The 21,805-nt window shown below is 45.0% G+C and overlaps 1 protein-coding gene across 6 annotated transcripts; it reads left to right on the top strand.

Annotated features, from left to right (window-relative positions):
• Window positions 1–70: 70 nt before the first annotated feature.
• LOC311133203 (arginine-glutamic acid dipeptide repeats protein-like) lies at window positions 71–19,617 on the top strand. 6 transcript variants are annotated; one of them, XM_084166676.1, is made up of 17 exons: window positions 71–235; window positions 1,631–1,679; window positions 1,964–2,088; window positions 2,590–2,689; window positions 2,946–3,044; window positions 3,427–3,507; window positions 4,334–4,487; window positions 11,773–11,853; window positions 12,004–12,197; window positions 12,383–12,550; window positions 12,781–12,894; window positions 13,159–14,441; window positions 14,626–14,845; window positions 15,093–15,807; window positions 16,152–16,262; window positions 16,392–16,590; window positions 18,478–19,617. In XM_084166676.1, exons 1-17 carry the CDS (start codon window positions 210–212, stop codon window positions 18,509–18,511), a joined length of 3,753 nt encoding a protein of 1,250 aa, XP_084022802.1. In that variant the 5' UTR covers window positions 71–209; the 3' UTR covers window positions 18,512–19,617. The 6 variants fall into 6 exon arrangements, with proteins under 6 accessions (XP_084022802.1, XP_084022800.1, XP_084022801.1 ...); XM_084166674.1 differs by having other exon boundaries at window positions 16,128–16,262; XM_084166675.1 differs by having other exon boundaries at window positions 15,093–15,813.
• Window positions 19,618–21,805: the final 2,188 nt, after the last annotated feature.

Raw genomic sequence — 21,805 nt, 5'->3', positions numbered from 1 at the left:
TTAGCGACGGCGGCACATGCTCCGTTATGTCTACGGAGAAGGGAATTTTGAAGGCTGAACGTTGGGGCTGAGGTCATTGCACAGTTTAGTGCTATGAAAAAAATCGTCTCCTCTTAGCCTCCATTTTGAGTAGTATGGAATAGCATAGTTTGTATCGACCACTACGCTGACAGTGTCAACCTAACAACGACACCAAAAGAGCCTCCGACATGGACGACCTGTTCAGTCCGAGAAGGTAATCGAGTTGCCTCGTAAATTTATATTGTTTTAGACGCGAATATCTTACATTTCTGTTTACATTGCCATTTTTATGACATACTTGGAATTGCAATGGTCGCGATGGCGTTAGCTCGATCCATGTAGCTAAAGCAAGCAATCTGTCGTACGGAGAAAATATTTCAGTATCTAGCTGGGTGTGTAATTGATCACGCGGTGCATTGTGGATTTATTACTGTCAATTCAGCTGTCACAGATTTGTGGTTTCTGTCGATTTTCACTTCGGCTCCCGGGAAGAGACTTATGTCAATACCCCATTTTGCGAGACTGTCGGGCCACGTAAATAGACACTGACGATGTGAGGATGTTTATTTTAAATTTAAAGTATGCGTTATTATACACTCAAAAGCAACATCCATCATGCTATGCTTGTTATTTTGTTAAATGAAGGGAAGTGTGATTGATATGCTTTGCAAGCGGCTGGGGACGAGACTCGTTTATGTAATGTTTGGAGGGAACGTAATAGCCGCATTCAGATTGGCTTTCAATGATGGATGGGCGGGATTAAAGGAAACCGCTGCCCAATTGAAATGCAAGATTAACTCCGTAATATTATGAAATATTTAGATTAGGGATTAAAATATTGCTAGGCTCAGATAGTGTATTTGCCTTTACACTTGTGACTTGTGTTAAATATGCATAATCCCTTTTGCATATGCATGTACTAGTATGTCAGAAAAAGGGATGTATCTAGTACTAGTTTTTTTGTTTTAGAACAGAACATTAACATTGTTATATGGTTATAAACATTACAATGCAATACAATTTAACTGTCCATATGTTACAGCAAACAACAGAAATTTGATAGCACACATCACACACAGTTGAGAGGAGCACAGGGTCAAGCTACAGTGCAGCGCCCCTGGATGAAGAGCATGTTGTGGGGTTAAGGGCCCTGCTCAAAAGCCCAACGGTAGGGGATTGTTGTTAAGATGTGAACCCAGCAGCCCTTCAGTTGTCAGATCAAATCCCCCCTTTATTTCTAGCGCCCAGCTCGGGATTCAAACAGTCAACCTTTCAGCTAATGCTCCAACTCCTTAGCCGCTGGGCTACCTACCTACCTGCCATTACACTGTTCACTTGATTGATACTACAATTGATAATGACATTTTGTCAAGATGTGACTTGAATAAAACAATGAGTTTTTAATGGTGAGCAAGCGTTGTGCCTTCTCCTTTTCAATGATTATCTAATCAAATGTTTCTTGATTTATTTTTCTTCTGTTCAAATCATTTGCAAATATGATAACATAGAGGATAATTCATGTTCTGAAATGTACAATAACATAATAATATAACAATGTAATGTTATATCTAACTGTTATATGTTATAACTGAATTATCCCTATTTCCAGGAGCCTGAATAGCACCCAGGGGGAGATCAGAGTGGGATCAAGTCATCAGGTAATAGTCCATTAACCCCCTTTAAGCAGGATGTCACTCTCTAATGTATTGCCCATTTGAGACCATACCATAGAGCAGTACCGGTATGCCTTCGACAATCTACATTGGTTTAGTGTTGCAAAATCTGAGAGCTACATGATACATACAGTATGTCATTAACTATCTTACTGTCATAACCTGTCATATATTTGTCTGTATGTATATATCATATCACTATAGTAAATTGTCTGTGACAGTGAGACTAACATGGTATTTATCTGTCTGTATTATTTGTGCGTATGCAGGCTAAGCTCCCTGAGCTGCAACCACGCCCTGTGTTTGGTGTGCAGACCCAGACAGAGAATGAAGAGCTGGTGTGGATGCCAGGGGTCAATGATTGTGACCTCCTCATGTACCTCAGAGCTGCCAGGTTAGTGTTGACTCAGCAGCACTCATATTAGCTTGGTCCCAGATCTGTGGTTGTTGTTGGCTATACAGCACAAACAGATCTGGGACCAGGCTACACTCATACTGTATCTCTTGTGTGATGAATGGTGCATAAGAACCCTGCCAGATTTAACGACGGATGGGATTCATACAAAACCTGGTGTCTGTCAGCGTTGCATAACACTGGTGTTGAGAGTAAGAGTGAAGTGCGTTATTATGGTAATTAAGTTGTGTGCAGAACATAATCGTTTCAGCTTGATGAGCATATCAAGGAGGTGTGACTGCTGCTGGTTTTTAGTTGTCATTTAGTATAAAGTCCTATCAGAGTTCTTCTAGCTAGCCTGTCAGGTCATTATTGTTAAAGATAATGTCATTACAAAACGCTTCTGTAGGCGGCTGTAGTGCACAATGTTTGTCATGTTTGTCATCCTGACTGACTGCACAGCAGGATTTATTTATCTTCTCTGTCTCTTCCTGATTGAAGGAGCATGGCAGCGTTTGCAGGGATGTGTGACGGAGGATCCACAGAGGACGGGTGTTTGGCGGCCTCTCGTGACGACACCACACTCAACGCTTTGAACATGGTGAGCAGGAATACTTTTCTGCATTTAAATGGGAATATGAAATAGAACAATGAGATCATTTCATTTTTACCTTTTTCATGTATTATGTTTTCTATTTTTGAAAATAATCTATTATTATTTTTTATATTTTTTTACATTGTAGAGAAATGTTTTTATAAAAAAATATCACGTGTACAATTGTAAAAACAATATATTTTTACGAATAAGATCTTGAACCCTTCTCAGTAGATCTGTGATTGTCTCCCTCCCTCTACAGTTACACGCCAGCCGCTACGATGCAGCTAAAGCTCTCCAGCGCCTAGTGAAGAAACCTGTACCCAAACTCATTGAGAAATGTTGGTCAGAAGATGATGTGGTAAGGCAGCCTTGCACCATGCTTACTTCAGGTCCAAAGACAATGTTTAACTTTAGGCACTACGGCCCGATTTAGAGTTGAGATGAGCGTTGTAACTCTTGACTTTTGCATAAATCATTCCTTGATGTTTAGTTAACCGCTCAAATTCCAAGACAGAATATGGCCCTATGTGTTCTTAGGGCTGCTCTATGGTTACATCGGGTTACTCCCAGCAACAATGCTATGCATGTTCAATATGTATTATGGCCATTGTGTAACATAGACAATAGTGAAACAATATGAAACACATTTACACTGCATGGTATATTGCACATATCATATGTTTGGGAACTATGTTGACTGTTTGTTTTTATTTCCCCCACAATCACTTTACAATCAACAGAAGCGGTTCATCAAAGGTTTGAGACAGTACGGCAAGAATTTCTTCAGGATTCGCAAAGAGCTTCTGCCCAACAAGAAAACGGTAAATGAAAACACCTGGTGTAATATATTTTACTATCATACTGTCTCTTATGTCTGTCTAGACATAACAGACAGATGTAACTGGACATAACTATACACACAATCAACATACCTAACTGTTTGCAATGCAGTCAGTGGTTCCTTCTGATTTGGTGTATTTGTTGACATACTTGTTACGTTCCCCAGCAAGAAAACCAAATCATTTCACTCAAACAGTCACTGACAATAACCAAAACGAAACAGGTGGGGTTTTAGGAGGGGTTCTGAAAGATACTCATGGGGGTGTCCACTGAAAGTTGACTAGCAACAACAACTGGAACCTAAAAGACACCCACCATGAGCGCCAACAAAATTTGTCCAAGAAGAGACAAACAAAAGAAAAACCCACACCAAACTTAAAGACAGGAAGCAAACCGAAAAGGTGGAGCAACACGAAAACATGGAAGATCAGACAAAGGAATGTTTTTCTAGAAATCAAATAGAGAGCGCCAACTAAAGGTGTTGACCCTCCACATCTCTCAAGACCACTGGGGCACTGGGCCAGCAACTCTTAAATATCACCAGGGACAGCACAGGTGAAACACCTTCCGACTAATGAGACGGCAACCAGCACATGTGTAACACATACTGACTAACGATGTGACACCAATCGGTGCGCCCTACGTGCTAACGTGCTATACGTGCTAAAGTCCAACCTCAAAACATAAATGGAAAAACCAAAACCTGTAACACACTACAGCAACTCAAATTCAATATCTGTATCTTCATCTTCATTGGAATCTGCACACTGTGCCCTCTTCTTAAATCACGTGTTGTGTTGTTGGCAGGGGGAGTTGATCACATTCTACTACCACTGGAAGAAGACGCCTGAGGCTGCAGGCACGCGGCCATACCGTCAGCACCGTAGACAGCCGTCCTCACGCAAGGCCAAGACTCGCGCCGCCGCTGCCACTGTGAACACCCCCTCCCGGTCCCAATCCAGTGAGTGCCAGGGGTTTTCAATTCCTCAAAGATTTAGCTTATTTTATGGCCGGGTTCCCTGACACAGATTAGGACTAGTAGGGGATAGTGGGGTAAGTGGAGCTATTTTTTACATTCAGCATCACTCAGTCAAGGAAAATATAGTATTCTTTCTAACAAAGATATACACTATATATACAAAAGAACGTGGCACCGTCATAGGATGCCACCTTTCTAACAAGTCAGTTCGTCAAATTTCTGCCCTGCTAGAGCTACCCTGGTCAATTGTAAGTGCTATTATTGTGAAGTGGAAACATCTAGGAGCAACAACGGCTCAGCCGCAAAGTAGTAGGCCACACAAGCTCACAGAACGGGGCCGCTGAAGCGCGTAGCGCGTAAAAATGGTCTGTCCTCGGTTGCAACTAGGGCTGTGGCGGTCACTAAATTTCATCAGCCGGTGATTGTCAAGCAAATACATTTACATTACATTTTAGTAATTTAGCAGACGCTCTTATCCAGAGCGACTTACAGGAGCAATTAGGGTTAAGTGCCTTGCTCAAGGGCACATCGACAGATTTTTCACCTAATCGGCTCGGGGATTAGAACCAGCGACCTTTCGGTTACTGGCACAACGCTCTTAATCACTAAGCTACCTGCCGCCCCAAATAACTGTCGGTCTCACGGTAATTGACCGTTAATTAACATAAACACATTTAGCATCTCCTGGCTTCAACACATAGCCTACAAGCCATTTTAAAAAGTCTAATAAATCCATGTAATATAGCCTACACCTTCACAATAAATCCATGTTTTATTTTAGACAGGTCTAAAGAAGCATGATATGAAGAAAATGTAGTCTATTTCAGAAGAAAAGAATAGCATACTCTGAGTTGTCCTTATGTTAGGTCCTGATGTGGCTATGCCAAATGGCTGTGGGCAACACTAGTTCATTTAGCAGACAAGATTTGCTTATAATTCCGTGGCATTATTTTATAGTATAAAGAATACAATTGAACAAAGCTGAATAAAATATAAATATCTTCTCCAAACGATTTGAGGGAGTGCGCACATGTGGCTATTCTGTGTTGAGCGGTTAACAAAGAAATAGGTACTTCTATGTGCTTAATTTAGAGTTATTAATGTAACTTTAGTTGATCTACATTTACATTTACATCATTTAGCAGACGCTCTTATCCAGAGCGACTTGTTTTTTTTGTTTGTTTTTTTTGGGGGGGGGGGGTTGGGGTAAGGGGGGATAGAAGGATTACTTTATCCTATCCCAGGTATTCCTTAAAGAGGTGGGGTTTCAAATGTCTCCGGAAGGTGGTGAGTGACTCCGCTGTCCTGGCGTCGTGAGGGAGCTTGTTCCACCATTGGGGTGCCAGAGCAGCGAACAGTTTTGACTGGGCTGAGCGGGAACTATGCTTCCGCAGAGGTAGGGGAGACAGCAGGCCAGAGGTGGATGAACGCAATGCCCTCGTTTGGGTGTAGGGACTGATCAGAGCCTGAAGGTACGGAGGTGCCGTTCCCCTCACAGCTCCGTAGGCAAGCACCATGGTCTTGTAGCAGATGCGAGCTTCAACTGGAAGCCAGTGGAGTGTGCGGAGGAGCGGGGTGACGTGAGAGAACTTGGGAAGGTTGAACACCAGACGGGCTGCGGCATTCTGGATGAGTTGTAGGGGTTTAATGGCACAGGCAGGGAGCCCAGCCAACAGCGAGTTGCAGTAATCCAGACGGGAGATGACAAGTGCCTGGATTAGGACCTGTGCCGCTTCCTGTGTAAGGCAGGGTCGTACTCTCCGAATGTTGTAGAGCATGAACCTACAGGATCGGGTCACCGCCTTGATGTTAGCAGAGAACGACAGGGTGTTGTCCAGGGTCACGCCAAGGCTCTTCGCACTCTGGGAGGAGGACACAACGGAGTTGTCAACCGTGATGGCGAGATCATGGAACAGGCAGTCCTTCCCCGGGAGGAAGAGCAGCTCCGTCTTGCCAAGGTTCAGCTTGAGGTGGTGATCCGTCATCCATACTGATATGTCTGCCAGACATGCAGAGATGCGATTCGCCACCTGGTTATCAGAAGGGGGAAAGGAGAAGATTAGTTGTGTGTCGTCAGCGTAGCAATGATAGGAGAGGCCATGTGAGGATATGACAGAGCCAAGTGACTTGGTGTATAGCGAGAATAGGAGAGGGCCTAGAACTGAGCCCTGGGGGACACCAGTGGTGAGAGCACGTGGTGCGGAGACAGCTTCTCGCCACGCCACTTGGTAGGAGCGACCGGTCAGGTAGGACGCAATCCAAGAGTGAGCCGCGCCGGAGATGCCCAGCTCGGAGAGGGTGGAGAGGATGATTCAGCAGGGAGGAGAATGTGGCAAAGAGCTTCCTAGGGTTAGAGGCAGATGCTTGGAAGCCCAACATCTACAAATGTTGGGCTATATGTTTTGATTTTTAATATATTGTAAGGCTGCATGATGAGACTCTAATGATGATTTGAAAAAGTCGCTTGAAAGGCATGAGCTCTGCTTTGTTTTTTTGCGCAGGCTGTACACACTCCAATAGTCTCTCATTCACAATTTGACAAGCAGTTGATAATGCCTCGAATTTCACAGCGGCATCCCCTTTGTGGCCGTAATGCACCCTAAAATAATCCATGCCTTTTGCGGCTCAGAGTGCTGCGTTGTGCCCTTCTCCCTGAGTGTGCTGCGCAATCTGAAGTGCCTCTCATTCACATGGCTCTCCGTCACATGATCGGGGCTTTCTCACAGGCTACAAGTGAAGACAGTTCATCGGGGACGCAACTGCGCGCGTCTTTATCCAATTCCGAGGTGCATATTGAAGATACTGGAAGAACTGTCCACATTTAATTTTGGTCAGCCAACAAGATGAGTAGGCCTAACAAACAGCAAAAGCACTAGCCTATGTGAATCTGCTATCCCCCATAGTACAAAAGTCAACCTATTCTATTCTGTGCGAGAAATAAATATTCCAAACATAGTCTGAGACAGTTGTGGGATGTGATAGATCCCAAATTGATACAACCACTAGCATCAAAAAACCTTTTTTTATACAATGTGGCTGACGCAACAGATTAGAACGTTTAGCTTAAAATGTTGATAAACTATGTGTCAGAGGAAGGCCCTAAAAATTGTCAGACTACAGCCACCGTAGTCATAGACTGTTCTCTCTGCTACCTCACGGCAAGCGGGACCGGAGCGCCAAGTCTAGGTCCAAAAGGCTTCTTAACAGCTTCTACCCCCAAGCCATAAGACTCCTGAACAGCTAATCATGGCTACCCAGACTATTTGCATTGCCCCCCCACCCCACCCCAACCCCCTCTTTTATAATAATATAATATAATATGCCATTTAGCAGACGCTTTTATCCAAAGCGACTTACAGTCATGTGTGCATACATTTTTACGTATGGGTGGTCCCGGGGATCGAACCCACTACCCTGGCGTTACAAGCGCCATGCTCTACCAATTGAGCTACAGAGGACCACATTTTACACTGTTGCTACTCTGTTTATTATTTATGCATAGTCACTTTAACTCTGCCCACATGTACATATTACCTAAATTACCTCGACTAACTGGTGCCCCCGCACATTGACTCTGTACCGGTACCCCCCTGTGTATATAGCCTCCCTACTGTTATTTTATTTTACTGCTGCTCTTTAATTATTTGCTATTTTCTATTTTTTACTTATCTATTTTTTACTTAACTATTTTTTTCTTCTTAAAAAACTGCATTGTTGGTTAAGGGCTTGTAAGTAAGCATTTCACTGTAAGGTCTACACCTGTTGTATTCGGCACATGTGGCAAATAACATTTGATTTGATTTGATTAGGCTATTTCTTCACATTATAAGCGCAGCAGTGCACACATGGTAGTAGGCTATAAGCGTGAATGTTCCATTAGCGGAAAACACCATTATCAAAAGTGACCGCAAATGCAATTATGCATGTAATGCTTTTATTATAAAGGTGTATTTTAATGGTGAAAATTATCTTCCTCAAACTTGAAACTCAGTTAGAATCTACACCCCTTGTAAAACGGATTAATGTGCTTAATTTTAAGAAGTCATTTGGCCACTTTAGTTGTGATACAAACCTTATTAAAACATATACATGAGGTGTGCGATTATGATTAGAAAAAGTCACAAAAAAAAAGGCTTTGTTTCTTATGCTGGGCATCATTTACAACTGATAATATATAATTCACAAGTGATAGGCTAATATTGTCACCCATCAGACTATTCTTGATTTAATCTTGTCATTACATATACTAAATAATATATGTGTGACATTTGTTTTGATTTAGAATGGACCATTATCATGTACCTGTATCGAAGCAGGGCCAGTGGAAAAAATACATGTCATCTATGCACTTAAATAGCGAATGTAAGACGCTTTTCCCCGTGGTTTATTTTCATGCCAACCAGGTAGGCTATACTCCTGTTGTAAATATAAGCAATGTGCTTAAAGTTAGGAAAGTTGAGAAATAAATATAGTAGGCCTAGCCTATAGAAAGCTGATGGGATCCTCCTCTTCTTATTAGCGGCCATCACTCTGTTTTCTCCCGCAATTGCATAGCCTATAGAAATGTTGTGCAACATGAGCTCATGAGCTCTCATGAAGTGTTTGATTTTTGATTAGATTTGCATTGATGTCAGAGTGATTAGAGGGACAATAGAGTGCTGAGTACCAGGCAGTTAGCAAGTTTGGTAGGCTACTAATGACCAGCAGCAGCATCAGAGCTTGAAGAACCCTAATTACCGTGACTAAACGGTCATGTGGTATTTGACTGCCTTCATGACTTGTGACTGCCGGTGTGGTGGTAATACAGTCAGCGCAACAGCCCTAGTTGTAACACTCACTACCAAGTTCCAAACTGCCTCTGGAAGCAACGTCAGTACAATAACTGTTCGTCGAGAGCTTCATGAAATGGGTTTCCATGGCCGAGCTGCCGCACACAAGCCTATGATCACCATGCGCAATGCCGAGCGTCGGCTGGAGTGGTGTAAAGCTTGCCACCATTGGACTCTGGAGCAGTGGAAACGCGTTCTCTGGAGTGATGAATCATGCTTCTCCATCTGGCAGTCCGACGGATGAATCAGGGTTTGGCGGATGCCAGGAGAACGCTACCTGCCCCAATGCATAGTGCCAACTGTAAAGTTTGGTGGAGGAGTAATAATGGTCTGGGGCTGTTTTTCATGGTTCGGGCTAGGCCCCTTAGTTCCAGTGAAGGGAAATCTTAACGCTACAGCATACAATGACATTCTAGACGATTTTGTGCTTCCAACTTTGTGGCAACAGTTTTGGGAAGGCCGTTTCAGCATGACAATGCCCCTGTGCACAAAGCGAGGTCCATACAGAAATGTTTTTTTGAGATCGGTGTGGAAGAACTTGACTGGCCTGCACAGAGCCCTGACCTCAACCCCATCGAATACCTTTGGGATGAATTGGAACGCCATCTGCGAGCCAGGCCTAATCGGCCAACATCAGTGACCGACCTCACGAATGCTCTTGTGGCTGAATGGAAGCAAGTCCCCGCAGCAATGTTCCAACATCTAGTGGAAAGTCTTCCCAGAAGCGTGGAAGCTGTTATAGCAACAAAGGGGGAACCAACTCCATATTAATGCCCATGAATTTGGAATGAGATGTTCAGTTGTCCACATACTTTTGGTCATATAGTGTATATATATATATATATATATATATATACACTGCTCAAAAGAATAAAGGGAACACTTAAACAACACAATGTAACTCCAAGTCAATCACACTTCTGTGAAATCAAACTGTCAACTTAGGAAGCAACACTGATTGACAATACATTTCACATGCTGTTGTGCAAATGGAATAGACAACAGGTGGAAATTATAGGCAATTAGCAAGACACCCCTAATAAAGGACTGGTTTTGCAGGTGGTGACCACAGACCACTTCTCAGTTCCTATGCTTCCTGGCTGATGTTTTGGTCACTTTTGAATGCTGGCGGTGCTTTCACTCTAGTGGTAGCATGAGACGGAGTCTACAACCCACACAAGTGGCTCAGGTAGTGCAGCTCATCCAGGATGGCACATCAATGCGAGCTGTGGCAAGAAGGTTTGCTGTGTCTGTCAGCGTAGTGTCCAGAGCATGGAGGCGCTACCAGGAGACAGGCCAGTACATCAGGAGACGTGGAGGAGGCCGTAGGAGTGCAACAACCCAGCAGCAGGACTGAATTCTCCGCCTTTGTGCAAGGAGGAGCAGGAGGAGCACTGCCAGAGCCCTGCAAAATGACCTCCAGCAGGCCACAAATGTGCATGTGTCTGCTCAAATGGTCAGAAACAGACTCCATGAGGGTGGTATGAGGGCCCGACGTCCACAGGTGGGGGTTGTGCTTACAGCCCAACACCGTGCAGGACGTTTGGCATTTGCCAGAGAACACCAAGATTGGCAAATTCGCCACTTGCGCCCTGTGCTCTTCACAGATGAAAGCAGGTTCACACTGAGCACATGTGACAGACGTGACAGAGTCTGGAGACGCCGTGGAGAACGTTCTGCTGCCTGCAACATCCTCCAGCATGACCGGTTTGGCGGTGGGTCAGTCATGGTGTGGGGTGGCATTTCTTTGGGGGGCCGCACAGCCCTCCATGTGCTCGCCAGAGGTAGCCTGACTGCCATTAGGTACCGAGATGAGATCCTCAGACCGCTTGTGAGACCATATGCTGGTGCGGTTGGCCCTGGGTTCCTCCTAATGCAAGACAATGCTAGACCTCATGTGGCTGGAGTGTGTCAGCAGTTCCTGCAAGAGGAAGGCATTGATGCTATGGACCGCCCGTTCCCCAGACCTGAATCCAATTGAGCACATCTGGGACATCATGTCTAGCTCCATCCACCAACGCCACGTTGCAGCACAGACTGTCCAGGAGTTGGCCCCAACTGATTATAACAATCTTAAAATTATCTACTTTGGTTTAGATACAAGCATCATGAAAACTCTTACACAATAAATTCATTTGACTTGGTGAAAATCCGTTTTTTTCCCCATGTGGTTTCTTCCTTCACAGACCTCTTCCTAAATATTTGGTCAAATTATACATTATGTGTATGGTTTCCTAAAAACAAGGGTGGCTCAATTTACCCTTTTGACTCAATTTACCCCACTCTCCCCTATTGGACTAAATGTGCATGCTTTTTAATCCAGAACTAGGCTTAATCTGTGTGTAGAACACTAAGGGCCTATTTCTATCTTCTAGTCCAGTAACTGTAGATAACACAATAGGAGTGGGTATTTATCTGATCTCTTCTCTCTCCTGCAGTGGACATAAGTTCAGCCAGTGAGGAGGACCTGGACAGTGAAGACAGCGAGCAGGGCACCTGTAGACACTGTGCCACTTCCAGTAAGTACAGTTCATACTTGCTCCACCAGCCACCAGTGCTCAGGTCAATGGGTTCTGATGTACTGTATGTCTGTGTCCTATGTTGGTGACAAATACAATTTCTCCTCTTGTGATCAATAAAGTTTATTCAATTCATTGCTTTAATTTCAGCCTCTAAGGACTGGCAGCACGGAGGCCGGGATAACATCCTCCTGTGTACCACCTGTCGTACCTACTACAACAAACATGGCCGCCTGCCGCCTGGCCCCAAGCCTGCTGACCCTCCCTTCATGTTCAAACCTGTCAAAGAGGAAGAGGATGGCAACGGGAAGCACGGCATGAGGACGCGACGCAGCAGAACACCGGTAAGCCTGGGAACCTCCCATCTTAGCCCCATCTAGTGTATTCCTCCCTTCCACCCTCACTCCTCTCTCTTTCCCTCTCTTTCTCAGTCACTCAGTCAGTCACTACCACCCTCATCATTATCTTTCTCTCTCTATTGTTGTTATAATCTCTTTCAATACTTACTCCAAGTTGTATTTCTCACCAGTTGTCTTCACTAAGAAGTGGCCACAAGAGGCTGACCGGCTCTCCTACCAGTGAAGACCAGCAGTCCAGTAGCCATCCCTCTCCCGCCCCCAGTGGGGCTAGCTCCACCTCCAACGCATCCAGAACCTCCTGCTTAGACAAGACTGATTCCACAAAGAAGCCTGGCAAGGTACAGTCACACACATATATTCTTTTTGAAGTTAGGGATATAGATTTGTATGCACAGTAATGGCGCATTTGTGAATTTAAGTACACCTAATATCATATACAATCATAACATCTAGTTGTATTTCTGCCGTTCAGACCAGGGCTTCCCCTTTGTCCAAATACTTTTTACTATGTTGTACATACATGTAGAACTGAATGGAATAAGTGAATTATATTCCTTCCATCCAACAGAATATCAAGGAAGAGGCGCCCCTACCAAAGAGTACTAAACGTTCCAGGGAGAGTGCAGCCCAGGACCCAGAGGAGCCTGAGAGAACTCCAACTAAAAGGACCAAGACACAGCAGGTGAGACAGAGTGTAAGACAATAGTGAAGCAATGGCAGCTAAAAGGTGCAAGATCAGAGAGAAGCAAAATGTGCTAAACCAGTTCTCAGAAACGTATCACTTTTGTTGCCTCATTGTTCTTCAGTTAATGTCTTATCTTCCTGCACTGAGCTACTTTGTTGGGTGTGCCTAGATCTATCCAGTGGCTCTTTTCGTGTAACATTAGCATGATGAGAACCTCCCCTCACCAACAATTCTAACCTTGTGTCTCCGTCCTCCTCTCAGGGTGAACAGGCTGAGTGCCGGTCGGAGGGCGATGGAGAGGCTGAGGCAGAAGGGGTTGAGGTGGAGGAGGAGAGCTGCTCAGACAGCCGCAGTGCCCAAGACGACGGCAGCAGCGACACCAAAGACATCGACCAGGACAACCGCTCCTCCTCCCCCAGCATCCCCAGCCCTCGCCAGGGCAACGAGAGCGACTCCGATTCCTCTGCCCAGCAGCACCAGGGTGCCCACCAGGCGCCAGTAGAGACCGTCAGTGCCCCTCCTGCTGCTGCCCTGGCTGAAACACAGACCCCACAGACTGTTCCTCAACCACAGGTTGCGGGCTCAACCACATCCCTGCCTCCCCAGGGTACCTCTCCCTCTGCAGAGTCTGGCCAGGTACAGGCCCAGGCACCCCCCTCCCTAGAGCCCCCCCAGCCTTCAGCCACCTCTGCTCAGGCTGGTCAGTCAGTTAGCTATCAGACAAGTCCCCCACACAGCCGACCCCCACCCCCCTCCTCTCACCCTCTCGCTGGCCCCTCACCCCTCCCTCCGCCGCTGGGACAGGCCTTCCATCCTCCATCTCCTGTATTCCAGGGTCCTCTTCTTCCTCCTGGCTCTCTGCCTCCCACCCAGCACCTGTCCCTCCATGGTTCTCCCACCCAGGGCCCCCACCCCCAGCGACCCCTTCCTCACTTTCCCAGGGAACCCACCTTCCCCCAGGCCCTCCCCCTCACCTCCGGGCCCCAAATCAAACCACCCCCAACCACACCCATCCATCCATCTCACAAGCAGCCACCACACCTCTCTTCTTCTCTTGCTCCTCCTTTCCCCCAGATGCCGTCCAACCTGCCCCCTCCCCCAGCACTGAAGCCCCTCAACTCCCTGCCCAACCAGCACCCTCCCGGTGCCCCTCCACCCCCCCTCCAGCTCATGCCCCAGTCCCTGCCCATGCAGCAGGGACTCCCACCCCAGCCTCCTGTGCTCACTCAGCTGCAGAACCTCCCTGGCAGAGGCAGCCACTCCCACCCCCACTCCTCCCTGCCCTCCTCTGCCCCCTCAACCATGCACCCTGTCCTCTCTGCCTCCTCTCCCTCTACCATGGGTCCAGTCTCTGGTCTCCAGCCCTCCTCCTCCCTGCGCCCCTCACCCGGAAACCCCATTGGCATTGGAGGGTCACATGTCCAGATTAAAGAGGAGCCATTGGATGAGTGTGAGGAGCCTGAGAGCCCGCCCCCTCCACCCAGAAGTCCCTCGCCAGAACCTTCCGTTGTCAACATCGCCAGTCATGCAAGCCAATCAGCACGGTACTTACTGCATGACATTACTCCAGACAGTCCTGTAAGATGGGCCTCCTTTACAGAGTTAATTGTGGCCATATTGTTGACCTTGTGTTTCTAAAATGTTAACAGATGTTGTTCATCTGAATTACATATGTTCTCAAACAATATTGTTGTGTGATTGCTATATATGCTGTTTGATTCATTTCAGGTTTTTCAAACACCTGGACCGTGGCTACAACTCGTGCTCCAGAACAGACCTGTTCTTCACTCCCCTGGCCTCGTCCAAGCTGGCCAAGAAGAGAGAGGAGGCTGTAGAGAGATCCAAGAGAGAGGCTGAGCACAACGCCCGAGAGAGGGAGAAGGACAGAGAGAGGGAGAGGGAGAGGGAGAGGGAGAGGGAGAGGGAGAGGCAGGAAGACAAAAATGCTGTGAGTAATATGCTGTGGTGCTATTCCCTCTATTCCTCTTTTTCTTTGACATAACTGACGTGATGTCTGTGTATCTCAGCAATGTTATCAATGATATTATTACATACTAGTACAACAATGTTATCAATGATATTATTACATACTAGTACAACAATGTTATCAGTTGGATGTTTTGGATACCTCTAGGGCTCTATACATTGTTTTCTCGCAAATTTGAACCACCTAAATGGGCCTCTTTCTCTTCCAGAGAGCGTCCAGCTCGTCCCATGACAGCCGTATGAGTGATGTCCAAATGTCCGGCCAGGTCCACATGTGCTCCTCCTTCGAGCAGCCCCCCACCAGTGTGGCCGCTGTGCCCCCTTACATCGGCCCCGACACCCCGGCCCTGCGCACCCTCAGTGAGTACGCCCGACCCCACGTCATGTCCCCCACCAATCGCAACCACCCCTTCTTCGTGTCCCTGTCCCCCGGGGACCCTCTGCTGGCCTACCACATGCCCGGCCTGTACGCCGCCGAGCCCAGCCTGAGAGAGAGGGAGCTCCGTAACCTCCGGGAGAGGGAGCTCCGCGAGAGGATGAAGCCTGGCTTCGAGGTCAAACCCCCGGAGATGGAGAACATGCATCCATCAGCCAACCCCATGGAGCACTTTGCCAGACATGGAGCCCTGGCCCTGCCCCACATCGCTGGGCCGCCCCACCACCCCTTTGGCCACTTCCACCCGGTAATGCAGAACCACCTGGAGAGGGAGAGGCAGGCGCTGGCCCTGGCCGGGCCCCAGATGCGTCCAGAGCTGAGCTACGCTGAGCGACTGACTGCTGAGAGGCTCCATGCTGAGAGGATGGCGTCTGTGGCTAACGACCCGGCCGCCAGGCTGCAGATGCTCAACGTCACGCCGCATCACCACCAGCACTCCCACATCCACTCACACCTACACCTGCACCAGCAGGACCCACTCAACCAAGGTGAGGGTATGGACACTTCTATTCTGTCTTGTTTTGTTACATCTTCAGGATATGTGTGTACTGGATAAGCACAAATTGATTATTGTTTTAAAAACAAGAACACTTGATTTGTATTATATATATTTTTTATATTCTTATTTAATGTTGTTTGATAGTCTTAATGCTGAGAGAAGAAGCTGACTCTCCTCACTGTATTACTCTGTATACCTACCAGTGTAGTCATCAGTTGATATGTGTGCACTGTTCGTCCCCCTTCCAATATTAACTGATGTTTATGAAATGTGTTAATTTATATATTGTTTGTTCTCCTGCCTCATTAGATGATGTGTGTTACTGTCACCCAGGTAATGGCCCCCACCCTCTGGATCCCCTGGCTCCAGGGCCCCGTCTGGCCCGCTTCCCCTTCCCCAACGACCTGCCCCACGACCACGACATGCTGCGACACCCACTGTTTGGTGAGGAACCTTAACACACACTCATACACACACACATTCAATTCACTGTATTCAGACTATAATTCTGTGATTGTGAGGTGACTGAGACGCACTCTGATGTTTTGTGCCCCTTGATCAACATCCAAACAGCCTATGCAGCTGTTGCAGGAGCAGGGTACCCCCGTGAGCTCCAGGGGCCCATCCCCCAGATGTCTGCAGCCCACCAGCTCCAGGCCATGCACGCCCAGTCAGCAGAGCTGCAGAGGCTGGCCATGGAGCAGCAGTGGCTGCACGGACACCACCACCTACAACACGGGGGGCCTATGCCCGGACAGGAGGATTACTACAGGTGAGGTGATTACCAACTCCGAACAACAACGACAACAACAGTTTACGTGAACACAGTGCTTTCATTTATGCATTTATTTAAAAATTGAAATCACTAGACAAAGTTGGATCTTGATTATTGATGAGCTAATATTCAATTTTATTCAAAATAAATGTCACCTGAACACAGTGAATACTTTAAAGGAGCCAATGCTTTTATTTACAGTAACAGTCAAAGGTTTGGACACACCTACTCATTAATGGGTTTTTCTTTATTTTTACTATTTTCTACATTGTAGAATAATAGGGAAGGCATCAAAACGATGAAATAACACATATGGAATCATCTAGTAACCAAAAAAGTGTTAAACAAATCAAAATATATTTGAGATTTGAGATTCTTCAAATAGCCACCCTTTGCCTTGATGACAGCTTTGCACACTCTTGGCATTCTCTCAACCAGCTTCACCTGGAATGCTTTTCCAACAGTCTTGAAGGAGTTCCCACATATGCTGAGCACTTGTTGGCTGCTTTTCCTTCACTCTGCCGTCCGACTCATCCCAAACGGGGTTTAATTGGGTGGAGGTCAGGGGATTGTGGAGGCCAGGTCTTCTGATGCAGCACTCCATCACTCTCCTTCTTGGTAAAATAGCCCTTACACAGCCTGGAGGTGTGTTGGGTCATTGTCCTGTTGAAAAACAAATGATAGTCCCACTAAGCCCAAACCAGATAGGATGGCGTATCGCTGCAGAATGCTGTGGTAGCCATGCTGGTTAAGTGTGCCTTGAATTCTAAATAAATCAGACAGTGTCACCAGCAAAGCACCCCCACACCATAACACCTCCTCCATGCTTTACGGTGGGAACTACACATGCAGAGATCATCCGTTCACCCACACCACGTCCCACAAAGACACGGCAGTTGGAACCAAAAATCTCAAATTTGGACTCCAGACCAAAGGACACATTTCCACCGGTCTAATGTCCATTGCTCGTGTTTCTTGGCCCAAGCAGGTCTCTTCTTATTATTTGTGTCCTTTAGTAGTGGTTTATTTGCAGCAATTCTACCATGAAGGCCTGATTCACACAGTCCCCTCTGAACAGTTGATGTTGAGATGTGTCTGTGACTTGAACTCTGTGAAGCATTTATTTGGGCTGCAATTTCTGAGGCTGGTAACTCTAATGAACTTATCCTCTGCAGCAGAGGTAACTCTGGGTCTTCCATTCCTGTGGTGGTCCTCATGAGAGCCAGTTTCATCATAGTGCTTGATGGTTTTTGCGACTACATTTGAAGAAATGTTCCATATTGACTGACCTTCATGTCTTAAAGTAATGATGGACTGTAATTTCTCTTTGCTTATTTGAGCGGTTCTTGTTATAATATGGACTTGGTCTTTTACCAAATAGGGCTATCTTCTGTAAACCCCCCCTACCTTGTCACAACACAACTGATTGGCTCAAATGCATTAAGAAGGAAAGAAATTCCACAAATTAACTTTTAAGAAGGCACACCTGTTAATTGAAATGCATTCCAGGTGACTACCTCATGAAGCTGGTTGAGAGAATGCCAAGAGTGTGCAAAGCTGTCATCAAGGCAAAGGGTGGCTATTTGAAGAATCTCAAATATAAAATCAATTTTGATTTGTTTAACACTTTTTTGGTTACTACATGATTCCATATGTGTTATTTCATAGTTTTGATGTCTTCACTATTGTTCTTCAATGTAATTTTTTTTTTAAAAATAAAGAAAAAAACCTTGAATGAGTAGGTGTGTCCAGACTTTTGACTGTTACTGTATGTATCAGCATTTATTGAGAAATCATAAATCACTAGACAAAAGTGGGATCTTGGATTATTGATGAACTATTGCGCTGACATTAATAGTTTATTAATATTATTTTCCTCCATAGCCGTCTGAAGAAAGAAGGTGACAAGCCATCGTGAGACACCTGACGATGTGAGTCACCATGGAAATGTATAAAGAGATAGTAATGCTGTGTACTTTTGAGATACATTATGCGACAACTAATCTTAGTTGATCTTTTTCTATTAGTCTAAATGTAATTGAGAGTTAAGAATCTTTGTGGATCATAATGCTTGTTTCTTGCTCAGCACTTAAAGGGATTGTTTACCCCCAAATCATGAAAGTTTGTGAGAGTTTTTCATATCTCAATAATGGTCTGTTATAAAATAAAAGATTAGCATAGTCTATGTTCCATGCAATTTTTTGTGTAGATGTTACACATGTTTCCACTTAATATGGATTTTATAGCTTTTAGATTTCTCCTAATGCAATATAGTGGGCAGGATCTACACAATAGATGGTGTGGAATATGGCTCACTTTTGAAGTTATGAAAACATCTGACAAACTTTGATTAGGGGGTGACTATCCTTTTACTTTCTAAACAATCTGACTGATCTCCTTGTACAGAATGACATTTAATATTAGATGTTTGGATGATTGACTGTAATAGCCTTGCATGACTGTTTCCCTTTGATTTTCATCAGAACTTACAATAGCGTTGTTAATTTGTGTTTAGACAACAAAAAAAGCATAGTAGATTAATTTTATTCTATATCTGCAAAATATTTGTCTAAACTCTAAAGTTTTATATATTTCAACATGTTTTCACAATTTAACCTACGTCTGACACATACAGTAATTTTTTTAGATTGTAAATAATATATGTTCAATATTCTATATTATTAACTATGAATATTAGGTGTGAATTCTTGACTTGCAAGCTGGCACAATAAAGTTAAATTATTTAGCTATATACACACATAATATATAGCGTTATAAAGTAAAGTGAGTTAACACAGACAATTATAAATTGGAGTATCACTATTGTCACCCCTGACATAAAACGGTGTTTAGAACAGTGGATCCAGATATTAATATTGTTTTGGTTAGAGGAAACAGAAAAAACATTTAAATCTTGGCATCCCTACCATGGACAAACCCTGTTTGAATATTTATGTGAAATAATATGGAAAAACAAAATGTATGCATTGCATATTTATTTGAATAAATAATTCTGCAATAACATGATAAAATGTGTTGTTCAAACTATACCCTCTGTATGTATGGATGCTGTTTATGAGGATAGACCTTTTGGGGGAATTGTTTTTGTGGTAACAGCATTTGGCCAAAAGGGGGGCAATCCTCACCCTTCCTCAGTGAAACTGTTGTTTCAGTAGGATCACTTGCGAATCAAGGTCTTTAGGCCTAGATTCAATCAGATCAAGCGTTCACCGGCTATAGCCGACACCCGCATATCTGATGTTTTGGCGGTGTCTGTGGTATAACTGCTTTGGAGCTGTCAAATCGGTGAGCAGCTGTTCTTGATCATTGTCACGAAGCCACACCTGTCCCACTCGCGTTAGAAGTTCAGAACGAGAAAGCTTAGGCTATATAGAAATAATGACACTTAAATTGAAAATCATTAAACAAAATAATGATGATTTCCATCAGCCTAATGGAGGTGTAGATTACATCTCACACCTGCTCTTCGAACATCTCATTCCAAACTCATGGGCATTAATATGGAGTTGGTCCCCCCTTTGCTGCTATAACAGCCTCCACTCTTCTGGGAAGGCTTTCCACTAGATGTTGGAACATTGCTGTGGAGAATTGCTTCCATTCAGCCACAAGAGCATTCGTGAGGTCGGGCACTGATGTTGGGCGATTAGGCCTGGCTCGCAGTCGGCGTTCCAATTCATCCTGAAGGTGTTCGACGGGGTTGAGGTCAGGGCTCTGTGTTGAGGTCAGGACCCAGATTTGTCCGTCGGACTGCCAGATGGTGCGTGATTCATCACTCCAGAGAATGCGTTTCCACTGCACCAGAGTCAAATGGCGGTGAGCTTTACACCACTCCAGCTGACTCTTGGCATTGCGCATGGTGATCTCAGGCTTGTGTGTGGCTGCTCGGCCATAGAAACCCATTTCATGAAGCTCCCAACGAACAGTTCTTGTGCTGACGTTGCTTCCAGAGGCAGTTTGGAACTCGGTAGTGAGTGTTGCCACCAAGGACAGACGATTGTTATGCGTTTCAGCACTCGGGGGTCCCGTTCTGTGAGCTTGTGTGGCCTACCACTTCACGGCTAAACCGTTGTTGCTCCTAGACGTTTCCACTTCACAATAACAGCACTTACAGTTGACCGGGGCAGCTCTAGCAGGGCAGAAATTTGACGAACTGACTTGTCGGTAAGGTGGCATCCTATGATGGTGCCACGTTGAAAGTCACTGAGCTCTTCAGTAAGGCCATTCTACTGCCAATGTTTGTCTATGGAGATTGCATGGCGGTGTGCTTGATTTTATACACCTGTCAGCAACGGGTGTGGCTGAAATTAGCCGAATCCATTAATTTGAAGGGGTGTCCACATACTTTTGTGTATATAGTGTATTTGATATAATTGTTGCATAGAAGTGGCCTACACCATTTGTGTTGACCATGTACATTCACATTATTTTTTTAAATCCCTTTTACAAGTACATAATATTTTGTACAAGTACACAAATTTCTCCCGTTTGCATGCATGACAAAGCAAAGACATGGTGTAGCTTCTCTCCAAGCATTAACATAAACCTACCTGCCTGACTGACATCTTTGACTTACACTTAACCCTGACACATACTCCACATGGACTTTCTACATACAAATTGCATTGATTTTACATTGCACATTTATCAAAAATAGGCTCTCTGGTTGCCTTCCAAATGTTCTTGATAAAACTTAAAAACTGACATGCTGACTGAATTAAATCACCACAAATGCATTTTACAAGAACCAAATACTCTGTTTTACACACATGAAGGCACCACATAGTCATGCCTACCATGTTGCTGTAAAGTGACATTAACATACTGCACAGTCTAGTAGTCTCTATGGTCCTCTGTTCACCCAGAAAAATGTTAGCCCTGCTATTTAGGTGTGTTTAATGCAATCTGAGAAATGTTTCCACACTGAACATATAATCACTAAATTAGAAAATATCTCACTGTCAAAACATATATAATTTACCAGCTCAAGCTTCCCGTTGAGTAAAACATTAGGGGCCGGTGTCCCAGATACAGGTTAAGCCTAGTCCTGGACTAAAAAGCACTTTCGATGGAAATTCTCCATTAAGCATGCTTTTTAGTCCAGGACTAGACTTAATCTGTATCCGGAAAACCGGCCCATGTGGATTACAATACTTATGAACTTAACCACTACTGTACTGCCAGTAAACACTAT

This window comes from Coregonus lavaretus, assembly GCF_964263955.1.
Source record: "Coregonus lavaretus genome assembly, chromosome: 8".
In the NCBI taxonomy this organism is placed as follows: domain Eukaryota; kingdom Metazoa; phylum Chordata; class Actinopteri; order Salmoniformes; family Salmonidae; genus Coregonus; species Coregonus lavaretus.
This window is presented reverse-complemented; position numbering and strand designations above follow the sequence as displayed.

Excerpts from the sequence above, each read along its gene's own strand:
- LOC311133203 (XM_084166673.1), top strand. The coding sequence starts at position 210 with ATGGACGACCTGTTCAGTCCGAGAAG. Across the intron at positions 236-1,630 it reads GACCTGTTCAGTCCGAGAAG|GAGCCTGAATAGCACCCAGG; the intron begins GTAATCGAGTTG and ends CCCTATTTCCAG. Across the intron at positions 2,089-2,589 it reads ATGTACCTCAGAGCTGCCAG|GAGCATGGCAGCGTTTGCAG; the intron begins GTTAGTGTTGAC and ends TCCTGATTGAAG.